The following is a 26,773-nucleotide window of genomic DNA, read 5'->3' as shown; positions in this document are numbered from 1 at the left end:
TATTCGTTGGTAAAAGAGTAGCTCAAGAGAACTAGCTGCCTTCTCTCCAGTCTTACATTGCTAAATTAGGGACAACTAGCGCAGATAGCCTTCGTGTAGCTTTGCGTGAAATTAAAAAAAATACAAACAAACAAAAAGCTGTTATGTAGTGAAAACAACTACTCTATGACAAGTTAAACAAGTCTGACTATCAAATTTGTCTTCCAGAAATTCCAAAATTACTTCTATAGAAAGAAGTTAATTATCCAGATGGACCGTCATCTTCTTGCATACATCCATTGGTGCAAACTCGACAGTGCAATAATAAGGTGTGTGTGTTATATCTCCAGAAGCATCAATTTTACTTTGAAGCCATCAAAAAGACTGGAAATATTGGTACATGCTTTACAAGTAGATTTTATGAACTGAAAATATTGTTTATTGTATGAAGTATATTGTATTTTGCTTCAAGAGGGGGCTATTGTTAGATATACACGATTGTTTTATATTAATGCAAATGTTACGATTTAGATAGTTTATATAGCAAGTGTATAAAATTTAATTTTAGAAGCGAGTTTATCACAGATTTATTTACGCAAACGTAAGAAATATTCGTTGGGTAGTTCAACAGCTATAAGTTGGTGATTGTTATATTAAGTGATGTTACTAGAACATTCGGAGTTATTCTTATTGATTGTAACATATTGTAGTGCGTGGAAGGTTCTATAACAATTTGGGGTATAAATAGGTATCGTAAATGTATTTCGATAGCTAAATCTATATAGCGTGATTGTGAGTTCAACAATAAGGATTGTTTAGTGGCGATTTTCAAAGTGGAATTCTAACACATTGTACTGTAGTAACATAATACAGAAGAATTTATCTTGTAAATTGTATTCTAAATTATTTGAACCAGTCTGTGTGGATCTTAAAGAAAAAGTTATTTAAAACTCTAGATACAACTTTTATAATCAACAGTGTAACAAATATTTGTACTGTATATATATTTGACTTGTTTTAATATATTTTAAAACATGAGAAGTATGCTGTTCGTTTACTGTTGAAAAGTATCCCCATGAAATAACAGACACCTACTTAAAACCGGCCCGTATAAAAATCTGACAGCCTTTTAAATGTTATATATGTATATTTTTTGTGTGTGTGTGTGTGTGTGTTTTTTTTTATGTTTTATATAATCAGTAAGTTACGAATTTACGTTTTTATCCTGGATATTTACTACCTTTATCAGTTTAGATGTCAATAATTTACATAGTATATCCTCCTTCCATTCGAATTTTGTGAAATTTTGATACAAAATATTACAACCTGATTTAGGAATTGAAACCAACTACATGCACATTAATATCTTATTTCTTATATGTACTAATTAATGGAGATACCAAATTTTGTAATTTTGTGTGTTAAAGACAGTCTAATATTCCTGCAAATCAGGGTCCAAATTCGCAAAATATCTAATTGGACCATTTTGAAGTACGTATATGTTAGTTGAATTTTATCGACTGCAGACATGTTTTTAAAGAAATATACAATTATAATCATTAATGTGCACGTATGTAACGTTAAAACTAATTGAAAACAATAGTTTTTGATTATGTCATTCTTGCAATGTACACAGTGATAATATTTATCTAGATAAATACACAGAAATAATACACGTGACATGAGATTATCATTTTAATACTGATCAAAACGAAACTTTATCCAGAGAAATATTAATATTCGTCATACTTCACTTGGAATCTTGGATCGATCACACCTATTCACATATTTATGGTGCATCCTTTTCATTTCAGACATAGGGATTTCCCATAATGTTTAAAAACAGATCAAGAATCCCCAAGTAAACTAGGGGCTCAATCTGGGAGACTGAAGTAAAGATACTTTCACCAGCCAAAAACACAACTATGGTTTTTGGAAATATCATAGAAATACACATTTGATGAAAAGGTAAAATAGGAAAAAAAAAAATGCTTGCAAGTAGTTTTTTTCTAATCAACCCACTGACCTCATTATCAGAACCGATTAAAGACAAATTTATGGCTCTGGTGCAAATACGTTTTACATAATTCTAGTTTTAACATTGTTAATTTCAATCATTTTATTTTGGTGTTAATAAAATGTTTACTGTTAAAGAAAATAAAAATTTTATGTGATCTACTATTAACAAAAATATCTTGGCTATTTGAATGAAACAAAACTTGTAAAAGAGCTCATTAACTCTTTAGGTCACAAAGTGTGTAATTGTTAAGTGAGAAACACAAGTTAGCTACTTATAAAAAAAACAAAGTGACATGGTAGTTGCATCAAGTTATGTGAAAATTACTTACTGTACCAGTAAGTAAACTATTCATGTATATATTTTAGTGCAAGCAAGTTATACCAGCAACAAAAATAGATTTAAATTATGATATGGGACAAAATGGATGTTGTATATGTATTTATATTTGTGTAAAGACTAAATACAATTTTTATTACACAATTAGAAATTCCTCTCAATCAAAAAATTACTACTTACAATTGAAACTTTACAAGATTATAAGTGAGAATCCTTCTTAATCTAACACTCCTAGAGAACTACAAATTTATTTTACACTAAGCTTAAAGAGTATTGTTTTTAACACTTATCTATTTAAAACCATATTTGAAAATTAGAAAATTTAAGCCACATTTATATATATGTCAAAGTTACACAAACTTCCAAATATACTGTTCTTTTTATGATAAAAGTAATTTCAGTGTAATCATGCAAACATCAGTGTTTAAAAATTACTCAGTATTTTTCTAATTGTGTAACACTTAAAGTAATTTAAACTTATTTCCATTACTGCTTAAAAGTTTTAATATAATGAATACTTCAGCACAGAGAACAAATGTTGTTCATATTTAAACCCTTATACTGTCAACAGAATAATCAATACCATTTTTCTTCATCATTTGTAAAAGGCACTCACACCAATATATAAGTTTCATAATGTAAGTTAATAATAATAACTCCTTTCCTTTGTTGCACAATATTCGCTATTATTTTCTTTAAAGGATTAAAGCTGCAGTGTTTTTATTCTCTCTTACAAGAAACAAAAATAACTAGAATTAAGTTTTTAAACACCATATTCATAAAACTGAAATCTTTAATTTTGTTAAAAGTTTTCCACATAATAAATTACCAAAATTACTTTCAAACAGGCAAATGGAATGTGACTAAATTTGTAAAACATACAATTTTCCCTTTTTAATTAATATACTTTAAATAAAGCAAAATTAATATATATTGATAAATATATGATATATGATAAATACATTTTATATTTACTCAGTTAAACTTAAGTAAAGTTATCACTTATAATTGACAAAATACATATTTTACACAAACCCATGATATACACATTTCTGTTATGAAACTTAAAATATCAAAACATGTCATTTTAAATAATCATAACTCCAAAACAATAATTCTTCAAATGTGTACAACTTTTACAAAAATGTAGGATTTTCCTATATTTAGTTACAATAAATTATGATTAAATGATACTTTCTTCATTAATATTATCAATGTTTTTTGTTTTTTTTCGTAATTAAAAGATTCTAATTCAAATTCAAGCAAGCAACAGAACAATAAATTGGTGATGTTTAGAGTCGCCGGTATGACCCCAAGTGATGTTTACAGTTAGGGCAGCGATGTTCAATATCTTGGCATTCTGGAATACAACACGGAATCAAGCAGCATCCAAACCAACACCTGTTTGAAAATAATACACCTAACAGTAACTAAGCTGTATTTGCATTGAAAAAAAAAAACAACAAAAAACACTACATTATTTAAAAATACTTTATTGGTACTAAAAGGTTAAAGTTCAAGGCACTTGTGAAAATATAAACTAAAATACTAAATTAACAACACTTCAAAACATGCATGCACACTACAAGTTGACATCAAATCATGTCATTCTCAGGAGTTTCAAATGAAAGAGTGCAAACTTTCACACACAAACAACGAAAAACATATGGTAATATAACTACTTAGTTTACATATTTAAAGAAGGTTTTTTTCAGACTTCAGAGATCAGATATTTTTGATAAAAAGGTTGAAAGGTTAATATATTTCTGATTTCACTAAATACCTTTTAAACTAACTTGAACAGTTAATTTATTTAAAACCTGCTCAATTATACTTCATTGCAGTAAATATTCATTAAAACTACAGCCTACATTAGATTTCATGAGAAATTTACATTTTTAAAGCCAATAATACACAATACACTTTGTATACTAGATTTTTTAGTTGCTATGATCCATATTTAAATACAAATTAATGGTTAAAATGTGAAGGTTGTTACAGCCACACTTCATGTTTATTATTCATATACTCTGCATCTTTCTTACCACTGACTTGTAAAATTGGAAGCTGATTAACTAAGTGAAAATTACACTGTTAAGGTAAAATCAAATTGAAAAACAAGTGTCTTTACTTCCAAACAACTAGGTTTATAATGTTAAATTTGTAGGCCATAATGAATATTTGAAATACCACAGATTTTAAAAACTTTATTTTGATCAAAAAACTTGTGCTTTAAAACTAAATTAAAATATATAGTACAAACAGCTAATACCTTTCTGATCTTTAAATAATGATCTATCATACATTGGACATATCCCAAATATCTTATATGTATAACTAATCACTGTACAGTTTTGTTTCTTACTTTTTCACTTCCCTTGTTTTAGTTTTAGTCAATATTTATTTAAAAATTACCTTGAACATTTATGTTTCTACTATATATACAATTCTTAGATTTTCAACATAGTAATTATATAAAAGTATTAAACTACATTATATAAGTATTTCAACAAATCTAGAAAGTAAGATACTGAACCAAACAGTACTCATCTAGGTACAACCAGTTGTCAACTCACCCGAGAAAAATGAGGGAACCAGATAAAATCCATGTTAAAAGACCAGGAGAAGCAGTAGTCTCAGTCATAACCTGGGCTGCACAACGTGGACAGGTCATCTGCATGGGGTAAGGACCCCACTGAGACACATTAACCACAGTCACTGATGTCAAACCTAATAACCAAAAGTGTTTCTAATTAAAATTATTTTTAAACAAGTTAAAAGCATAATTATTAACTTTAAAAGATAACAGAGCAGCTCACACTAAAGTTCAATCATAAGTTATTCACCTTTGATGAAAAAAAAGACAACTTAATAATCAGTATTTATGCACCTTATTTCTATAAATAATTCACATCTGATGTATCTGCTTGTTAACAAGTCAACTTTTAAATCATTGTTTCTGATACAAAATCTCTTGCAGCTGTAATTTTCTGGTGGCTAGAAGCTACATGTTGCAATTTAAATTATTTAACTTATAAAATCATAAAACTACTTTAAAAACCAAGTGTATTACAATAATAATACTGAAAAGAGAGAAGAATGTGTGTATATTCTCAATTCCACTATCATTTGCTGTCTGCAGCCAATTGTGAGGTATTTTTGAGAATTTAGTATACAGTATTATTTTTTTTTAAATTATTCACTATTTGTTTGAAAATGCTAAAATATCCAATATACAAGCACATTACTTAAACGAGTTTGGCTGATACAAGTTTTTTGATAAATATTAAAAACCTGCTTTTCCAGTTTACAAAGTTTCTTTACCTAAAAGCAACATTCCTTTATATTTACACAAATACACCTATTTCACATCTTAAATCACCCTTCTACTGTAAGCCTTTCAATTATAAGACTTAAGCATAAGGTTTCATATGATACACTACAATTTGACAAAATTCAAATATTTACATATTCATACATATACCACCTGCAATTCAGGGTTAAAAAGTTTCTGAAATACACAATAGGAAAAACAAACAACAATCCAACCTGGTCCAGTATGAGGGGCTCCAACAACCACAGTAGATGATTTAGGTGGGTAGCCTGCTGGGATAAGAAAAGCATATACATAAAACAAGTATTGGTTAAATGGTGCATATAAAACAGACAAGTCATTACAATCTATACACAATTTTGTTATCTTCCTAATAATGCTCAATAGAATCCAGTTCATGTGGAGACTGCTAGAAACAAAATTTAAACAGTACCTCAGCTTAAATACAACATTTTACAAAGTGTTACAAATCCAGAGAAGCTATACAACTACCATAGGTCATCCAGCTTAACAGAACTTATCAGGATGCCTAATAAGTTACTAAAAGTAACCATAAAATAATAGTATTACTTCCAATTTCTAGAAAAAAAATTCTATTTTTTTTCATTCATTCCATATGAAATTTCTTAGTTAAACAATAATAAATGTACTTCCCTATTATATTATATTATCAGTTACAGTAATAAAAATGTAGAGGTAAAAAATTGGTGAAAATGTTGTAGAGTTTTAATTTTTCTAATGACACTAAACATTCAAAATATGAAAAAAAAACAGCAGAGCAAGATGTCTTAGCTGAGGCTAGAACAAGCTGTTTGCATTTTAGACTTTTTGCACTTTAACTATACTACTTTACATCATGAAGTCTATAATACGTGAATGTAGTAAACACAATTTCTTTTTAGTCTAACATTACCCTACTTATTTACAAACCTGTCTTTCTATAAAACATAATACCCAGCAGCATTAGAAATGCTACAATATTTATGATAATTCTTATTAATTTCAAGACCAAGTTTAGGATAACTATTATAAGAATAAATATTATATCATATACCACACAAGAGAATCCAGAAACACAACTTAACCATAATCCAGGCAAGAACACACACACACAAAACCAACCTGTCATGGGGAAAACAAGAACCCCTCCAGGTGGGGGAGTATGATGAGAATAAGTTGGAAAAGGGGCAGTTCCAGCCCCTTTATCAAATAAATGCAGCATGAGAAACAAAGAAAAAGAAAGAAGCAAATGATGCAATATAAAAAATATATATATTTCAGCCACACATTTTAATTATACTTGAGTATACTTGTGTTTGTTCATTGAAATTTCTCTTTCTGTAAACAGTCTCAGATACATTATTTACCATTATTTAAAAATAGCATTAACTTTAGTTTCTATACAAAATGAATAATGAACACGAACACACAAGATACGAATGGCAGAAGCTGAACATGCTTAATAAAAGATTTACTTTCTGTATACATGGCACAAGTATTGAGAAGTTCATCAAAACTGTTTCTGAAAACAGATTAAAATCTGATAAGTGGAAGCACAAACAGTAAGAAAACAGATTAATCACTTTTCAAAATAGTCTTTAGTCAGTTCATTGCTGCAAGTTTCTTGGTTTTCTTCTAGCCATTTTTTACACTGAAACAAATATTAGTCACTGTTTGAGACATTCATGAAGATAACTTTAAAAACAGTTTTGTAAAAAACAACTAATTCTGAGAAATATTTATAGCTAGAAACTAACCACTAAAATAATGTGGCATCATTTTGCTAAACACAGACATCCATCAAGTTATTACCAAACATGTACTCACTAAATCTGAATATATTTACCAATAGCCTTGTTAACCTGATAGAGTAAATACGTCCCAAACAAACAATATAAAGTGAACTGAAATTTCATGCTGTCTTTCAATAAAATCTTTCATGCAAATACATCATAAGCTTTCAGTAATGGCTTAGGAAAAACAGAACAGATTAAAAATCTCATATATCAGATTTTTTATTTATAGTACGTATGGTAGCTAAAAAAATCAGTCTATAAGCTTCTCACGCTGTTAAAGAGCCTGATATTTTATTAATAAAATTGCAAACAATTTATTTTCTAATTACATGTATATAAAATATACTTACTCCATTCTAACACTATTAATACTTATTCATTAGGAAACAAAAATTACACACAACTTAATCTTCATAATAAACATACATGTGCTAACTGTCTGATATGTACAAAGAAAAAGTCATGGACCAGAATCCAAAATAGCTGAAAACCAAGACAACTTATGATACATAAATTTAAATACAATTTGGAAGGCCTGTGTTTAATAAAGATTTATAGAAGTATAACATAGTCAGGTACACATCCAAAAACAATGTCTTTATGCACAAGAACATTATACAAAACAAATGGATGAATACTAAATATAACCACTGTATTAATGGTTTATATACATCTCTTATTACAAATGTTTGTAAAAAAAGAAAAAAAAAGCAGAAAGTCATTTCAAAAGAAACTTGTACAGTTACATATTGCTAGATTGTTTTAAATGCATGCTCACAAACAAATGAAGTATCAGATGCTACTATCAAAAAGCAATTCATAATATTAACCATACCTCCAGCATATGCTCCAGGTGGAGGATTATAGCTGCTTGGGGGTGGAGCACTTGTGTAAGGTGGAGGAGGTTCTGAATAAGGACCTGGTGGTTTCTGAGGATCCATTTTATTCAAACTTTTTCATCTATAGAAAATATTTCTGAAGAAATTTAAGTTAAACAAATTTTATTTGATTAAAGTATATATGTTATCCAAAACTATTAACTTATATTCACATTTAGAAGTGATTGGGACATTTTAAATACCCTAGTCTAGAACAGCCTAGGTAAAATCTTTTGAATTAACAACCATGATAAACAGCCCTGAAAACAGTTTTTGGTATTATCTTAGATATACATATTAAGGAAGAAAAGTTTCCACAGTAAAAAGAAATTATTCCATTTATATAAAGTGATATTAACTTCAGTCTGAATTTTTTTTTTTTTTTTTTTTTTTACAAGATTTTGGCATTAAATCATAATTTTAGGAACACAGATGTTCTACATTATTGTACAAATAATAGAAGGCATAATGATTTGATTTAATAAAAAAACAATATTTTGCTATTATTCTGATCATACTAAGATAAGAGTGCAGGATAGATAAAATACTGTATTAGCCATTTGTAAACAATTAAAAAGTCAAGGCAATGAAGAAGTACATAAACTAAAATCACTTTTAATGTGAACATTGTTAAAAACAAATCATCGTCTCTAAACGTATGTTGTTCAACAACTGGTAACAGTAACTGATATGCAAATTTTCTGTTATTATGTACTTTAGTTTATAATAACAATTTCAACACAATAATATGTAGCTAAATAAGAAATATCCAGCACTATTTTATGAATACATTACATTTCATTCATTCTGGTTACTAATTTTATACTGCCTTATGAAATTGTGAACTGCTACTTGACACACTGCAAGTTAATGAATTATTTTATAAAAAGAAATGTTTCCTTACAAAATTCCACTCAGCCTAATAACTAGCATGATATAAATGTGACCACTCACATCTATAAAATTATTCAACAAAAAATAAAGGAGTTAAAATACCACCACACAATTCATTACATCATTGAATTGTTATAACAGAAAATATTTATGACAAGCAAAAACTTTTCTCATCACTGAGTGCAAGCACTTAAGTTCAATTATCAATCTAAATTATTTCATGGATTTTTAGAAATGTTAATTTTGTTACACATCTTGGTTTCACTCACAGCCAAAGCTGTGAACTACTGCAAATATATGGAACAATTAATTTTTAAAATTAATTTAATCTGTTTTATTTAAATTCTACATTCATAATAAATACATCTATATTTTTGTTGCACTTCCATTTTTATTTATCAGAGTTAATCAGTATATTCAAAGTTACAAACTACAACAAAGAAAGGAGTAAAGTCATTTGATAAGTTTTTCTTTTTCTATTTAACATTTTAAAAACATATTCTCTTATACAAAAGATAAGTGTTTTTCTTGAACAATTTAGAAGCACACTAGGTAAAAATACTGGCTACATTTGAACATATTTTAAGTTAAAGAAAGCCTCAGATTATATTTCAGAGTACCTAAAAAGTCCACAGTTATGGTCCCTATACCCTAGATATTTTAATCAACAACCTGATTGTACTCTACTCTTCTAAGTGTGTCAACATAATTTAACGTTCATTATCAAAAGCATAACAGTCTAAATGTTCTATTACTTATTCAAATTGCCGAAATATTTAACAATCCTGAACAATTTCCCCGTTATCTAAAATATCTAAAAAAGTAAATATGTAACCATTTGTTTGTACAAAAAATATATGATGGTACTTCAATACAGGAATCATTATTTCCAAATTCATCTGTTAACATAGAATACAAAGATGCACATGAACTTGCATTCCAAAAATTCATAACATACTTCAACATTTCTTGTTTTCAATGTCACTAATTAACCAAAAAAAAAACAAACAGTTCTTTCATATCATGCGATGCCATTGTATTGGTTCTGCAGCAAAAACTGATGAGTTTTCAATGTATTCAATCCCAATATGGCTGCAATTTTGTTATAGGAGTGTAGTGAAGCAGCATAACTCCCCAAACGGAACATTTTCTGAATATATAAACAAGGTTTCAAAAAACTATCTGATCCACATTTTCCAAAGGAAGCCACATTTCATTAAAAAGATATTTATCCTACAGGTTACACATTTAGTTTTCTTTAGACAGTTAGTGAGACATACACAACTCATTCCAGAACTTTAACCTACTGATTCAGCAAAACATAAAATTTTATAGTTTTCAAATACAAAATATCAGTTTAGGAAGCCTACAGTATACAAATGCAAACAAGATGAGTTTACACAATATTTAGAATAAATTGTATGTAGCCAATATTTCCTCATGTCTGCCATTGCTCAACACAATAAGCCTTATCAATAATACCTGTAAGATACAATTGATAAGTCTGTGTTAACACTGACTCTCATCACTGAAGTTCTCTGGACTCCTATGTAAAAGTACTAAAATTGGTATGCTACCTTTATCACTCCTCTGACTTCTGAAAAGAACTTTTAGCATGTCCACTCCACTATTTCCATTATTGCTAACTTAAAAAAAAACTAAAATTTTATGAAGTAATGCTTAAAGATGTTAATTATCATCCTTGTCTTCAGAAAATACATAACTTGCTAGAAAAATGTCTTTTTAGAGTATTTTGAAATGATAATTTAAGTACATAATGAAATCTAATAACCATACCTTTACCTTACTTGTTTTTTTTACTTAAATCTCAGTAATATATGCACAGTCAATACCACAACTGCCAAAGACCACAAAATCATTCATCAGTGATACCAGTGGCAAGATAATAACCTCAATGGATGAGAGACTCACAAATTTTCACATTCTATTACACTCTGTCCTTTTGAGTGCTTTAAGCTTCTCAAAGAAACTACAGCAACAACATTATTACAATTTTCTCCATACCCCATATGCCACAGTGAATTTTATTTTATTTTTTTACCAAGCATTAATTTCTGTATATGTTAAGCTGAAATCTAACTTAAAAGATGTCAACATAACTTTAACCATATTAGCAGCTATTTTCAAATCATGGCTTCCAATCTACCAATGAAATTAGATTATTTTATCAAGATACTGATACTTTGCTTTTACTTCTAAACCAGGGGTTCCCAACCGGTGGGTCGCGTAGCCTTGTTAGAAGTAGCTTGGGATAACATTAATTTTATTTCATCAATTACATTTTCAAGTTGCGAGTGCCAAAAGGTTGGGAACCCCTGTTCTAAACAAATCACATATACTTCAATACTAGGTACAAGGAATGATAGGAAGGTCTTTTCCACCTCCTGTTTTCTCTTGAAAAAAAGGACAAACTTTACCTAACCCCACAAAACAACCATTTCATCCATATTATAGTTCTCACAGCAGTACCTGTCTTCGGAGCCTTTTCCAATAACTAGTTATCTTTCTATAAAATAACAACAGTATAACAAGAGATATAACTAATGACTTACAAGACCATGTTAACCCTTATTCTTTAGTCTTTTAAATGTTTTGGAATACATACATTACCCCTATAATATACTAAAAGGTACTTCATTTTAATTTTTAAAAAAGTTTAAAATATTGTAACATATTGCCATTAAGTAACCAAATGCAGATTAATAACTTACATGTAGTAACCTCACAAAGTACATGTTTAATATTTTATAATTTGTAGTTACATATTTTATTTTTAACCATTAAATACACTTATCATTCACAGATCTGACCTTTCTTTCATTAGTTAACAAATAATAACGTGAATGATAAAATTAGAAAAGGCCTACAAATTACAAGCTTATCTCAACTACAAATGGTACTGATAATGGCTCTAACGCACACTTTATTAATGTGACACAGTTATAGACAGTCAAACGAAAACGTATAAACATTTCTTTAAACACCCACGCCTTATTCAAGCCAAGGTTGGCATTTTCACAAGCATATTTTAAACTTAAGGTAACCTCATAAAGTGCCTTATTTAGGTTGGAAGCAGAACGCAGACTGTCGACACACTCGTACGTTATATTATAATTCACCTTAAACTTGGCTAATACTATTAGTAATATACTACTGTTAGTAACAGTAATACTAAAAGATCACTGTCATAATAAATTTTTATCAATAACTTGTCATACATCAACCATGTCATCATTAAACCTAATAATATAAACACAAATTTAATAAAATATTAAATTAAGAGAAATTTATCTCGTCTACGTTAATGAATTAATTTCAAAATACTGAAATACATACATATAAAAGGCAATTAAATCTAAGACGTTTAAACAAAATCACTCTCACTAACATACCACAACAATCTTTCTTTTCTGATAAGCTAATAGCTTCCACGATTTAATGCTTTATATAACGATGATTTCACCCTCAGAGTACACGAAACAGTGAAATAACTCTTCCCAAATACGAAACTATACCTAATTCTTGATCTAAGAAATTGAATGTTACAAGGTTAATAACGTCCAGTTAATTTCTGCAGGAAGCCTATTGAAGTTTGATGGTTTTTGTTTTTTTTTTGTACAGAGTGGAAACCATTCTAAATAACATGTTTGATATATGTCAATAACAACCAGGCCAGATGCCTTTATTGCTTTTTCAGCTCAATTTCAGGTTAAAGATTAATAGGCGTATTTTAAATTCTTGAACTGGAGAAAAAGGAGTGTGTGTGAGTATGTGTTTTATTATAGCAAAACCATATCGGGCTATCTGCTTAGTCCACCGAGAAAAGAAAGGAATAAATTCCTTTTTATATGTGAACTGATACCTAATTAACTTAAATAAATGAATTAAAGCCATAAAAAGGTGAAAAATGCATAGCTTAATTAGTTATTATTTAAATACGGTTATGTTTCATTTCATGTGTCATACAGTTCCTTTCTCCCAAGAGATAGGTGACCAGGTGGTAAGGACTTGCGACTCTTAATCTGAGGGTCACGAATTTGAATCCTTGCCACACATGAGGAGATAGGTTTCTTTTTATATGAATGCTATTTGAAGTTGCATACAAATTAAGAGAAAAATGCTGAATACAGAAAGTGGCTTACCTTTCGGATGTATTTGCCTATCTAAATGAAGTGAATGCTACAATGCAGGGTATCAGGGTAACGTACTTCAAAGCTCGGTATAAAATGAAAGCGCTTTAACGTAAGCTAAAACTTTGGGGTGAATGTATACTTATAGAAGAATTTGATCGCTTATAAAATTTCAATGTTTTTTTTTTAATTTATGAATGAAATTTCTTTAAGTGAAACTGCAAAAGTTTCAGTCTTACAGCACACATCTGATTTATGTACAACTATGGGGAGTACTCCCTCTTCATTTAGAAAAAATTACTGTTGATTCGAAATCCCTTTGCTGATTCTGCAAAAATACCAACGATTTGCCTTTGAAAGAGAATGAACAACTTACAGAAATTTTAACTGATTACACTCTAAAAACAAACTTTCAGCAGAAAGAAATTATACAATTTTGGATTCAAATGGCCATGGAGTACTCCTGAAATAAGTAACAGAGCTTTGAAAATGTTGATATGTTTTCCAACAACATATCTTTCAGAATAAACATTTTCACTGAATACAGCTACAAAGACCAAATTTAGAAACAGGCTAAATATTGAAGATGACTTGCGCTTACAAGTAACAACCATAACTCCAAATATTGAACTACTTTGTGAACAAAAGCAAGTCCATCCGAGCCACTAATAAATGAGTAAGTACACTGTACTTTTACTGATATAAATTTTGCAAGTAGAAATAAAACAACTTTCTTTAAATATTGATATTTTGAATACATTTATATTCTAAAAACTTGAAGTAAACTTTATCTGGTGCTTTGACCGATTGTTTCTATTTTTAGTGTATTTTTTTTCATTAAGGCTCCGGAATGTTTTTTATTTCTGATGAGAAGCTCCGCAGATCTAAAAAGTTTGGGAATCCCTGTGCTAGAGAACAACAAAGTAACAAAGCTAACTAAAGTGAAAAAAACTTAGAAAAGCACTCACTTAAGTGAAAACTGCACGTAATCGTACTAAACCAAAATTTAAAACTTCTCTGTATTGATAAAAGATAGAAAAAATATAGTCTGCTTTCTCTTTTTTCCCCTATTTCAGACTTTTCCTAAATCCAGCAATTAAAATATAATTTTAAAACCAATTAACTTTAATCCTGCGACATGGCTAAGAAGTAAACTAAATTTCCTTTATTCTTATGAACGATTATATCCTTATGGACAACACAAAACTTAAAGAATTATTGTTCAAATAAAATACCAAAATTAACCTTTTAACTGTATTTCAGGACGGTTTGTTTGTTTTTGAATTACACGCAAAGCTACACGGTGGGTAGTGATGATTACCCGCCTTCCCTCTTATCTTACACTGCTAAATTAGGGACGACTAGCGATGATAGCCCTCGGGTAGCTTTGCGCGAAATTAAAAAAAAAAGTTTTGAGCGAAATTTAAAAAAAATTAAAAAATACAATATCGTTTAATAAATATAATAACAATAGAAGAAAATCATCGACGGTACTTTGATAATGAAATAATTAATGTACATACAAATATATGCAAAATACAAAGTTCTGTAACTTTACCAACGAAATGTTATAAATAACTCTTACAAAATGTATTTCACACTTCAATTTTACAATTTAAAACGTTTTTTTAAAGATTACTGTTTGAAATAGAAATCGGAAATGTACAAAGATATAGAAATAAACCCTTAACCAAATAATTTCCATCCTCTTTAGAAAAGGCAGCCTAACGTAATATGTTTTCACATAGTAAAATCTTGTAACTAATATGCTTAAAAGTAGTTACGGTACAAAATTCTTAAATTTTCTCTCGGGCAATAGATAAATGATGGAACATACAACCTTCAAGCTCTTTAATATTACATGATACAATCCTTGTTACAAAAAAACAACACCAAACGTATATTTTAATGAAAAAGAAATATACAAAATATACACTTTAAGTTAAAACAAAGGAACGTATATCAGCATGCACTCTGAAGAAATATAACTTTCTTACTGCTGGCCTCGTAATCTGAGGGTCGCGTTATAATGTGGCGGTTAATCCCACCATTCGTTAGCAAAAGAGTAGATCAAGAGTTGGCAGTGAGTGATAATGACTAGCTGCCTTCCCTCTAGTTTTACACTGCTAAATTAGGAGCGGCTAGTACAGATAGCCCTCGTGTAGCTTTGCACGAAATTCAAACCAAATGAAACCAATTATTCCTGCTCCTATAAATAGCATGGTTCTCATATACATATGTGATAATCTATAAACTAGAGGATAGCATGGTTTATAATGTTCTTATCACTTAGATCGACCATGGTAGTGATTTTCTTGAAGTGTTGAATAACGTTTCACTTCCAAAAATGCATTCAGTAGTTCAGAAAGTAAGAATTATAATACCTCTTCAGTCACAATACCATCCTAGTTTCTGAGGTAAATCAAATATCTGTTATCCAAAAACTGAGAAATGTTTAATTTACTAAAGATCTGCTTGATAACTGAAAAGTCCAAAGTTGCTAAACTCCTTTGTTCCCATTCATTTTCTGATCAACAAACCACCTTAACTGTGATTATTTAGTTGTAACCCTGCATCGTACTGTATAAGTTATAGTTTACAATACTACCCATTAGCTAAGAAAGCAAGGAACAGCACTTCCTTTCAAGTTAGTAGTTATGCTAATCAGCGACTTCTCTAACTAATGAAAATCACCAACCAATCTCACCCACACTGATTTGAACGTCAATTGGCGCTTCCAAAACGACTGCGGGAGCTGTCTTTCACTTCTAACTCTAGCAGCTCCATATCTGATTCATCATGAACAGTTAGATGACTGCTCTCAGCTCCACTTGACATGAAACAGTATTCTTGTCCTTCCCTGATTCATTAGTCTCAACTTCAGACTTCTGACCAAGCCAGTGCATGAGAAGTTTGTTGTGATATATGGACACATCTTAATGATGCTTTTAACACACTTTTATATACCTAATATTCACTGTAAGTTTCAAGAAAATGAACCAATCTAGTAGAGAATGGAGTACGGATAAATCGCAAACGCAAACTAACGTGGCAGGGGTTTAGTTTAGAGAGAGAGAAATCAGAAGAGTTCTCTCTCCAACTGTGGTGTTCAGGAACTTTGTAGTTCCTCTTCGTCCCCTTACATGAGAAATGTTTTAAAATATCCATGGAAAATTTTTACTTTATTTTTAACATTTCAAAAAATGGAGTGGTGTATTTGTGAGTGAGAGGAAGGACGGGAGAACTGGACGAAAGTAGCGAAAGTGAAGTGAGCCACACCTTGGCTCGAGGACGGAGTACACTTGCCCCGTGAAAGGGAAGGGCCGCTCGGACCCTTGGTTTGACACGCTGAAATTCAACGGCTCGTACAGAGCACGCTGCGGGTCCAGCCTCCCTTGTGTCTCCCAGGACGGATAAATCCAACTGGATCTACATTTTATAGGTTTCAGGCACGTCCTATAATCAGATCCAATCTCCACACTGAAACATTCATGCTTTTATACATGTCTTGTCATAGTACTTCTGACTTTAAGCAGCCTTTTTTTGTTGGGCAAACTTATGTGCAAATGCATCAACCAATGACTAAGCCTTGGGCAACTTTGTAAATTAGCTGGCTTCAGTGGGTATGTACCAACAACCTTAATCTTTGGGAATGTACCAGCAATATCCTTTTCAGAGGAAGCTCAACAATTTTTTGTCGAAGTATATAATTTTAAGGGTTTTTATTTGGGGGGGAGGCAACAATTACAAGTTTATCATTAGCAATGGTGTAATTTTTCAGAATTTCACCCAGAGGTGATACTTTTTGCATTCCATTAATACTCTTACAACATGCATTTTCAGTCTTCATGGCTACCTGTTATAATGAAACAACTTTAAAAAACACGCAAAAAAGTTTGCTTCTCTAAATATTTTAGTCTACATGGTTGAAAATATTCTATCACCACCAAATAGAACGCAAGTACACAAATTCCCTATTTGTTATAAGGTCACCGACTTAAATATTCTGATTCTAAGCAATTAAAATATCTCTCATTATTCTTACTGAAAAACCATAGGTAAAACTGTGTTGTTTTTTTTCTAATATAGTGTTGCAGTAATAAATTATCTAATAAAGTAACGTGATTCTTGTTACAATTTTTATTTTTCTATGAGCATTCACTTCCTGCCGAATATTTCAATGTTAAAACGGAAACATTATTTATCAAGTTTATTATGAACATAACACGTATTTTCAAATAATACCTCTCAGGCTAGTAATCATAGTTAACTTTATATTGCAAATCGTGAACATCAAGATAAAATTCATTTCTATTCTCATGTAATTAATTCAGTTATGTCATACAACGCTCATGAATGACCTAATTTAATGTTTATACCCGCATGTGGGATCTCATTTATGTAATTAGACACTGTGTATCGCTATATATTGAAAGAAATTAACTGACAAGCTTTCTTCTATAGCTTCTGCTTACTGGCCAGGAACAGCACATGTTTCTGGTTATTTGGTGAAATTAAAAAAAAATCACATGTCATTGAATTTATTCCCAATGTTATCTGTGGTAGAATAAACACATCAACAATCTCTCTCTCAAGGGTTTGCTCCACACCAATAATGTGGTAGGTACTCCCATTTTTTGATGGATCATTTCACTTACAGTGTAGTTCACATGACTTTCACCAGTTACATAAAGATTTACAGTACCAAACTAAACAGAATTATTTTACTTTTTTTTGTGTCTTCTTAGCACTTAAGTGTCCAGCAGTTAAAAAGTTGTGGAAATGACATTGCTCCCAAGTATGAAAGAATCAAATGTAATAGCAATGTTTGCCATCTTGTGTATTTTCAGTTTAAAATAAAAAGTCTTCTACAAATATATTTTTATTTGTGAGCTATTTCCTGCAACGAGAATTATTCTGTACCATTCTTGATTTACTGAATAAATGGCTCAATACTCATACCTTTTGCTTGAGCATCTTTTAATTGATTGTTAAATCACATTAATTCTTCATATGTCACTGTCTCATCTTGTACGCTATCTTATCATTTTGTACTAACATCTTTTTACAGTGGTTACAATCTTTAATAAAACAAGATCTTCAGAATAATACATTCATCCAATGTGATGTATGATTTTCAATTATACTCCTGAAGTTTCTGAAACCATCTTGCTATCTGGCCTTTGTAACTGTAGAAATTTGTGTCACTTTAATTCTGTATGATCTACCTGAAGTGTAAACTTTTGTCCATATAAGTGCTAATTGAAGTGGGTGGGTTTGGTGTTTTACGCCGCAAAGCAACTAGGCTATCTGCGCCAAATATCCGGTAAAAGTGAAGTAAAATTATTAAAATTCGTAAAAATGGATCAAGGTAAAACAAGACAAAGTTGAATTTTTGAATTAAAACTTAAACAGCATGAAATCCAATTTTTATATAGCACTAAGAAAGAAATTACAGTAATACTAGTTTCAAAGGACTTCCTGTAATTTAAGTTGAATGGTCATAACTCGCCAGAATGGCTAACAGGTAAGTACAAACACCAGTGTTAGTTACCCGAAGTTGGCCTTTCTAGTCCTGGTTTCGAGTTATGTGACGTTACGGCCATTTTTAGAAAGTAAAGTAACAGAAGTTGTAAAAGACTTTCTGTAGTATAATTTTAATTATCATAACCCGTCAGGATGACTAACGGATAAGTTCAAGCATCAGCGTTAGTCGCCTGAAGTTGGCTTTCGAGTTATTTGATGTTACAGCCATTTTCTAATTTCATATCAAACTAGTTGCACTTCAAAAAGGAATAATAAAAAAGGTCTAATTTATGAATTAAAAACTTAGTGTTAAAAAGGTCAATGGCCTTTAAAAACTAAGAACATTTGTAAGGTGGACGGTGTCACCATCGCCAATGACACTGTCAAAAGTTAAGGGGTAAACCTAGGAACTAAACATGTCTAAAATGATGCCGTCGTTGAGAGTCATAACGACGAAAATACAATAAAATGTGGCTTATTGTGACATGAGTGTTACAGACTACACACTGGTGCATCAGTCCTAGATAAAAGAAAACGATGAGTTAAAAAAGTGTGACCAATTCGTAGTCTAGTGAGGACACTTCCTCTTTCCAATTAATATGGAAACAAGGCCTCTAAAGTACAATAGAGGGTTTTATTTGGAAAAGCTTGTTTTCACGTTGCTCACTTCAAGTCGACTGCCACCTGGCACGGAGCCGAGCCTTGAATGCAGGGCCATAGTCCATGTATGAAAGAGGCACAGCAGAGATAGTGCCAGAGTAGACAGACTTCTGCGGTGTCGGTAAGCTCGTTCCCGTGAATAACAACATGGCCTGGTATGCAGAAGAACTGGATAGAAGTAGATGTTAAAGACAAATAGGCCAGTCGGTTTTGAATATCAGCGAGAATAGGGTGAGAACTGAGGTGAAGCGATTTTAGGGTAACAGAGACCTAAGTGAATCGGTATAAATAGTACAGTTCGTGTACTGCACAACTTCTATGTGATTCAGGGCAAGAGAAATGGCGTACAATTCGGTACTGAACATAGAAACTGTAGAGGGGATTCTGTATGCAACAACCGAATCACGACAAACAATGGCAGAGTCCACAAAGCCATCTGATTTCAAACCGTCTGTATAAATGGGAATGGAAGGATGGTTTGAAAGATGTTTGTCAAATAGAAAACGATACTTCCAATCAGGAGTATCTGTCTTCTTCAGGTGACTCAAAGTCACATTTGGGGATAGTAATTAGCCATGGTGGGATGAGCTGATCTGTAGATACCACTATGCCATCCAAGAATAGATCCAATTCATTCAACTGCACCTGGAGACGAAGGCTAAAAGGAAGATTGGGATCCTTCCCAGGTTTAGGAAAAGGGAGTGCCAAACATCGGGAAAACATCCTCCTGCCAGATCTGGTTAAAAACATTCAGAAGAATAGCAAAAGAAGCAGGAGATAGATAGTGCAGTATTTCATGGTGTACATTATCAGGTCCTACCAATGTACTGCCAGACCGATGAAGAGCAAGTTTAAGTTCCACCAGTGTAAGGAAATGATTATAGTCATAGAGATTATCAGTCCCAAACGAAAAAGGCGATCGTTCTGCTTGTGTTTTGATGGCTAAGAAGATGGGGGATGAAACAAAAGCGCTAGATGCATAAGAAAAGCTTTCGACGAGAGTACTGGCGATGCTCTGGGTATCAGCCACTTTTTGGCCATCAGAGAACAAGATTGAAAGGGGGCAGAAGGATACTGGCCACTAACCTTTCGAATTTTGTCCCATATGACTTTGGAACTGGTGCTAGAAGAAATACTAGAGAAGTATTTAATCCAATATTCCTTCTGGCTTTGACGTCTGACCTGCCGAGCATGTGCACAGGCCTGCTGAAATGCAATGTAGTTTAAAAGGGTGGATATCTACGAAAGGCATCCCAAACCCGTTTTTGAGCTCTTCTTGTCAAGTGGCAAGCAGAATTCCACAAAGGATGAGGATACTGTGGGAAACGTGTCGAGGTTTTAGGAATACACTGTGTAGTTGCCTGGACAATACAGTCAGTTACTGCTGCCACACAGTCATCTATCGATGGCAGGATCCCTTTTGAATGAAAAATGAAGACATCTGCCCCAAGGATTTATCAGATAAGGAATGGAAAACTAGAAATAGAGGTGTAGAATCTGGCTGTAATGGTGACTGTACAACAGCATTGTCCATGCATGATCGTTTTCCAATGATTTGTTGTTTTTTTCATTTTTATTTATTTTGTTAGAAAGAGCGATATCCATAACAAAGAAGCTACATTTCAATGCCAACTGACCCCACTCACCATGAAGTCCTAAGAGGGGATGCACTACAGTGCCAAACAATGATACTGCAGCAATGCCAGGGTTTCGTGACCACTACACCCAAACTCCAGCATCAGATACAATGTCCATAACACTTGTTAAGAACATTCAACAGTAATTGGTTGACCCTAGGTACTACCTTCTACAGGAATTCAAGGTCAAAATGGTGTGTTAGGGTTGGATTCTCAACCAACAAAATTCTCTCCTCACCTTCACGGGTCACCACGGGTAATGTATGTGTGATAGCACTGTTCTCACTGGCATCTGTATTTAATACAAGTAGATTTCCGGTAACTAAGTATTGTAACACTGCAGTAGGTCAATTTTTTTACCTAGTTTGTTTACAATCAGCATATTATTTGGTTTTTCTAATGCTTATAATGCAAAATGGTGTGTTAGGGTTGGATTCTCAACCAACAAAATTCTCTCCTCACCTTCACGGGTCACCACGGGTAATGTATGTGTGATAGCACTGTCACCACGGGTAATGTATGTGTGATAGCACTGTTCTCACTGGCATCTGTATTTAATACAAGTAGATTTCCGGTAACTAAGTATTGTAACACTGCAGTAGGTCAATTTTTTTACCTAGTTTGTTTACAATCAGCATATTATTTGGTTTTTCTAATGCTTATATTGATTACAAGCTATATCTACAAACTATTTTACAAAATGGTAATAATAAGAGAACAGTCCAATAAATCCTCTTACTTCACTTTTTGTGGTGTTGATCAATTATTAGCACATTCAATATTCATCGAGTCTTTAGACACTACTTCTCCAATTAGTATGAGTCCCATGAAACTGGAATGTTCACGGAGCAATACACACCTTTTGGGATTCAATTAAAGGTTCTATTTCCTCAGCCAATTCAGTACTTTACTTCGTCCATCATAAGCATTCACAGATAATCTCTTCATGAATTTGTCATTCAAGTTTGTAAGTTGTTGAAATACGTAGCAGGTACATTACACAATTCAGACTGTTACAACCAATTTTCTGCACTAAAGACTATTTTATCTCTACTCACACTTGTCACTATCTACACTTCAGATCCAATGTTTAAAACTATTTCGTTCCAGATAAAGCATCCAAAATACATTCATTACTGAGCAGTGGGTAGGTGTCCTTCTTTCACTTTAAGTAGTCGATAGAGAACATTCTGGCATATCCTTTTTCTTCACATATATCACTGATAATCTTCAAAAACTAGTATTTGGTTCCATTATTCCTTGTTTTTTTACGTTTCTATTTCTTTAAGAGACTCAATTCATTTTGTAATTTTGAGCTGTATTAGAGCTGAATATCCAGTATTAATCTTATATTTGCCCACCATACATTATAAAGTTTACCTAAAAAGCTGTCTTAGTACTCTATGGACAAGCTACCTATTCTATGGTATTGATCAACTGTAAGGCATCCACAGTACTGATCATACTTCTGTAAATATTTGACGACTTTCTAAAATTTTTCTCTAACATGACTACTTGTGATATATTAATGTAGAATAACTACTTGTACACCTTCACATCTTGCAATATATTCCATCTAGATTTCACAGTTCAATGTGTTCATGGTCTTAATGATAAAATTCATATTCTTCACATCCAGAATTTTTTGAAATTCTCCAGGACATGTTGGAGTGTCTGATCCTTCTATGTCCTACTCATAAGATGTAAAATTATTCCTGATAAGTCCTGGTATAGGAATTTTACTTCTTGATGGTAAAATAACTATCTTCTTCATTTTCACTGTATATTTAATGTTTGACACTTAATTGTTGTGTAGTACATAGGAAGTTTCCACTTAATAACTGTGACACTTTTTGAAGAAATCTATCCTCCCATACATGTGTTTATGCTCTTCCTCAATGTTAACTACCCACATAATATTTGATACACAGATGTTTCTCAAAATGAGGATGACTTCCAACTTCCCTCTTGCTGGAAATATATACCCGCTCACTGTTCTGCTTCAATTTATCTCCTTGTTCATCAGTGCAGGTAATTTTTGAGCTTTTGTTACCAAATAAGATCAAATAATTCTAAGCCATAGAACCAGTGTCATTTTTTTTTAAATAATGAACTTATCTACACTGAGATAGATGTAGCATTCTTAGCTGAACTTGATCCTATAAGTTCAACTAGCTCTCTATTTCCTTGATCTGGTTAGGCTTCAAAATTCACGAGTTCCTGCCATTATGTGATTTTATGTCTATTAAAATACCAGTTGTCTTTTCACTTACTTTTAAGTAAACAGTTGTCTAATTAATCCTTTGATTTCTTCTAGATTTTCATCAGAGGTAGTTAATGCTTACACTGCTTGACCTGGGATTACCATACTTTGTCTATGATAGTTTTAGCTGTTTATTTGAAACTTTAATCAATTTTATTTCTACTGCCAACTTGAGAACTTCCTTTTGAGATACATATCTATATATATATATATATATATATATATATATTCACTACAGCACTTAAGAAGTCATGTGCTAATGAATCCATCACTTCACATACAGCATCTGTAATAGCCTTTCAACATCTTCTGCAATTTCAGCACAGGTATAATCTTTCCTCTGTACTTTGGTTCTGAACTTTTTTTGGAAACTTCCTTCCAACATGTCATTGCAAAGATGTTCTTTAAGGATTCTCCAATGCTTGAGAGTTATGAGTTTCAGCAGGAAGATTGTTTAATGTTATTAATACTGGTCCCCCCCAAGAAGCAAAATGACAATTTAAATGCTCACTATTCCATCCACTCACATTGGAATTTATTTTGAACTAAGACTATTACGTCTCTCATGGTACAAGGTCTGTTGGTTTCTAGATCGGTGATATTATTTAACCAACTTATAAGTACTACCTGTACACCTTCACCTCTTTCAAACTTATGTTCAGAGTTGACTCAGACTTTGTTTTGTTTAGATATTGTTTCCTATACACTTCCAAAATGGTACAACAGCAGTGGTAACAAATATATACAAGGTGGGTTCTCCTATTACATACTTCATAGTAAGTGTGTTTGATTCTTGACACTGATCTTCTTTTATACCTCACTGATTTTGCTATTTTAATCTTTTTGCATTTCATTTACATCTTTTGATTTCTTGTTGACATTGTTTTGCTTTTCTTCAACCTTGTCACTTGTCTTTTATGTACTATCCAAGTTCCACCATTATAATCATTTTCCAATAGCTTTTCCAGTCTTGTTTTCAATAAAATTCATTTTTTAAAATGTCTTGCATCTTTTTTTAAACTCCTCTGTTAAATTTCTGTAATTCTTTTTGTCTTCATTAATTTAATATAATTTTAACTTTTTGTCTCATTTTCTCTAGATCTTTTTAAATTTCTGCTTCTTTTTTCTATAGATTCTTTTTTCTTTTTTTTCTTGTAACTTTCTGTCTCTTACATCTTCCAAAAGATTAAAGTTATCTTATAGGATGCAAACTGTCAATGACAACCAACAAAATGAAGACATTTGTACAGAATAAATATGCTGAACTACAGACCTGAGTCCTCCTTAAAGATTTAGATACTAGATCTAATGTGTAATGTACAAGTGTTTGAAAACACCTCTCAAAGTTTAAAATGGCCAAAAGGCTGTGATGCCAACATCTTGCACTAAAAACATCCAGTGATCTTTTATTTTTAACATATTATGCACAGAAGATTTGCATGTGAGTACTGTGAGTTGAAACACCATTCTATAATACTGTATCACATATGCATTCCTCTTTGAAGGTTAATACACACCTTCTTTTATCTTAACTCCATGTAGTTAGTTGTTTTTTTGTTGTTTTTTCTTGTAACAGATGATATAGTATACAAACAGGACCAGTCAGGGTCAAGATTACCAACAACTGTGGAAGCTGTTGACCTTTATGATCTCCATGAAACAGTGTATCATGGTTTTCACATGCAAATTCATTAGAAATGGGTCCATACTAGCTTGGAGCTTACTTTACAAATTGGTGAAATATTTTTAGCTACATGATGTGAAGTTTCTCAAATTTTCATTTTTTTTGTAAGAAAGATAAGTTCTGTGACATTAATGCTTTTAATATAAATTATTTATTTGGCATTTACACATTTACTAATTTTCTTAATTAGCTATTTATGTATATAATCCATTTTTGTAACACAAACTTCAATTTACACTTACCATTTACTGAAGAGCTCAACTTTAACCACACTTCGATCTAAGAGTTTTAAATTCTCACTATATTGCAACTCCCACTGACATTTTTTTTTTTTTTGAATGGCAGGGTACTTATACTACATAATTTGAACCTCAACCAGGAGTATCTCCAATCAAAAGTAGCCTACAGTTGAATTTAATGGTAATTTGAAACATCATCAGATCACAATGAAATTGTGCAAAGAATGCCTGAAGTAATTTTAGCTGTTCTAATAATGAAAAACTAACATATACACACATCTTGTAGGCAAAAAAATACATCTTTTGTATTTAAAAACACTAAATATCTTCGGCTCTTCTACTCCTCAAACAAAAAATTCTAAAAATAGCACTAGATTTAGACGTCTTTTCAATGATAATTTTACGGTTTATATTATTAACTTTTACATGTTGAAGTTTAGAAAACTTGCATAATAATGATAGGCACACATATGGAGTTTAAAGTATTGTACAATAAAATATTCAAAATAAAATAACTCTTTTGCCCATACATTATTTTGTAACTCTTGAAATATCATAATAATCCATTGACTGTTGATTCGTCCTATACAGTGTACACTTGATATACTCAATATTTTGAATAGCCCAAATTTCAACTACAATTCTATATGAAGCCAGAGCTTCAGACAGAATTTTTTATTTTAAGGTAGACACAGACATTACTGTTTGGTAGGATAGTCCTGTACCCAGTTACTTTTTTAACAATCACAGATCTTGGTCCTTGAAACCAATTTTTGTTATTTCAAAATTGAGTAATTATTTCAGTTTCTTGTCTGTCAGTCAAGCATTGAATCAAGTTTATATTTCCTTTGATTCTTGTTATTGCATTATTTGATACTTAAATATTGGCCAAATACATATTTGAATACTACAGCCATGAAAAATTATAGGTTGATAATATTTCATTCTCTTGCTGAAGCATTTATTAAATTAATGAAGTTGACACACAGAACAAAATATTATCTTAAACTTCAAGCACATACTAACTATTAAGTCTCCATAGCAAGAAATAATTCATCTTTACTGTCTGTTTCAAAGGGGTATTACAAACATTTCAGTATGTGTTTGGAAACTTCATTACTAAAACAAAAGTTTGTTACCCAGTAAGCCTTATACTTCTTTATGTTTACATGCTCTCTTTTCATTTGTTCTGCTACATTACACAAATATTATGTGAATGTTTTGCTTACATATTAACGTCACACATCAACAGTTTTACATTGTAGCTTTGTGATACAACTGAATAATAACTACAATAACATCATAATCTATGGTTAATTTCAAACCTAGCTTTTATAGCAACATTTATAATGCTTGTAATTATTACAAAACAAAAA

General features: G+C 31.3%; 1 protein-coding gene across 22 annotated transcripts; it reads right to left on the bottom strand.

Annotated features, from left to right (window-relative positions):
• Window positions 1-1,661: 1,661 nt before the first annotated feature.
• LOC143253023 (LITAF domain-containing protein-like) lies at window positions 1,662-14,725 on the bottom strand. Of its 22 annotated transcripts, none has more exons than XM_076506079.1 (6): window positions 13,401-13,526; window positions 8,301-8,440; window positions 6,792-6,869; window positions 5,885-5,941; window positions 4,912-5,065; window positions 1,662-3,736 (listed from the first exon to the last, which is right to left on the bottom strand). In XM_076506079.1, the coding sequence occupies exons 2-6, from the start codon at window positions 8,404-8,406 to the stop codon at window positions 3,628-3,630; spliced, it is 504 nt and encodes a 167-aa protein (XP_076362194.1). In that variant the 5' UTR covers window positions 8,407-8,440; window positions 13,401-13,526; the 3' UTR covers window positions 1,662-3,627. The 22 variants fall into 22 exon arrangements, with proteins under 22 accessions (XP_076362194.1, XP_076362189.1, XP_076362197.1 ...); XM_076506074.1 differs by lacking the exon at window positions 13,401-13,526 and adding an exon at window positions 12,651-12,803; XM_076506082.1 differs by lacking the exon at window positions 13,401-13,526 and adding an exon at window positions 12,651-12,803 and having other exon boundaries at window positions 5,885-5,938.
• Between the last annotated feature and the right edge of the window lie 12,048 nt (window positions 14,726-26,773).

This window comes from Tachypleus tridentatus, chromosome 6 (genome assembly GCF_004210375.1).
Source record: "Tachypleus tridentatus isolate NWPU-2018 chromosome 6, ASM421037v1, whole genome shotgun sequence".
Lineage (NCBI taxonomy): Eukaryota > Metazoa > Arthropoda > Merostomata > Xiphosura > Limulidae > Tachypleus > Tachypleus tridentatus.
Note: the sequence above shows the minus strand (reverse complement) of the source record. Positions and strands in the feature narration are given on the sequence as shown.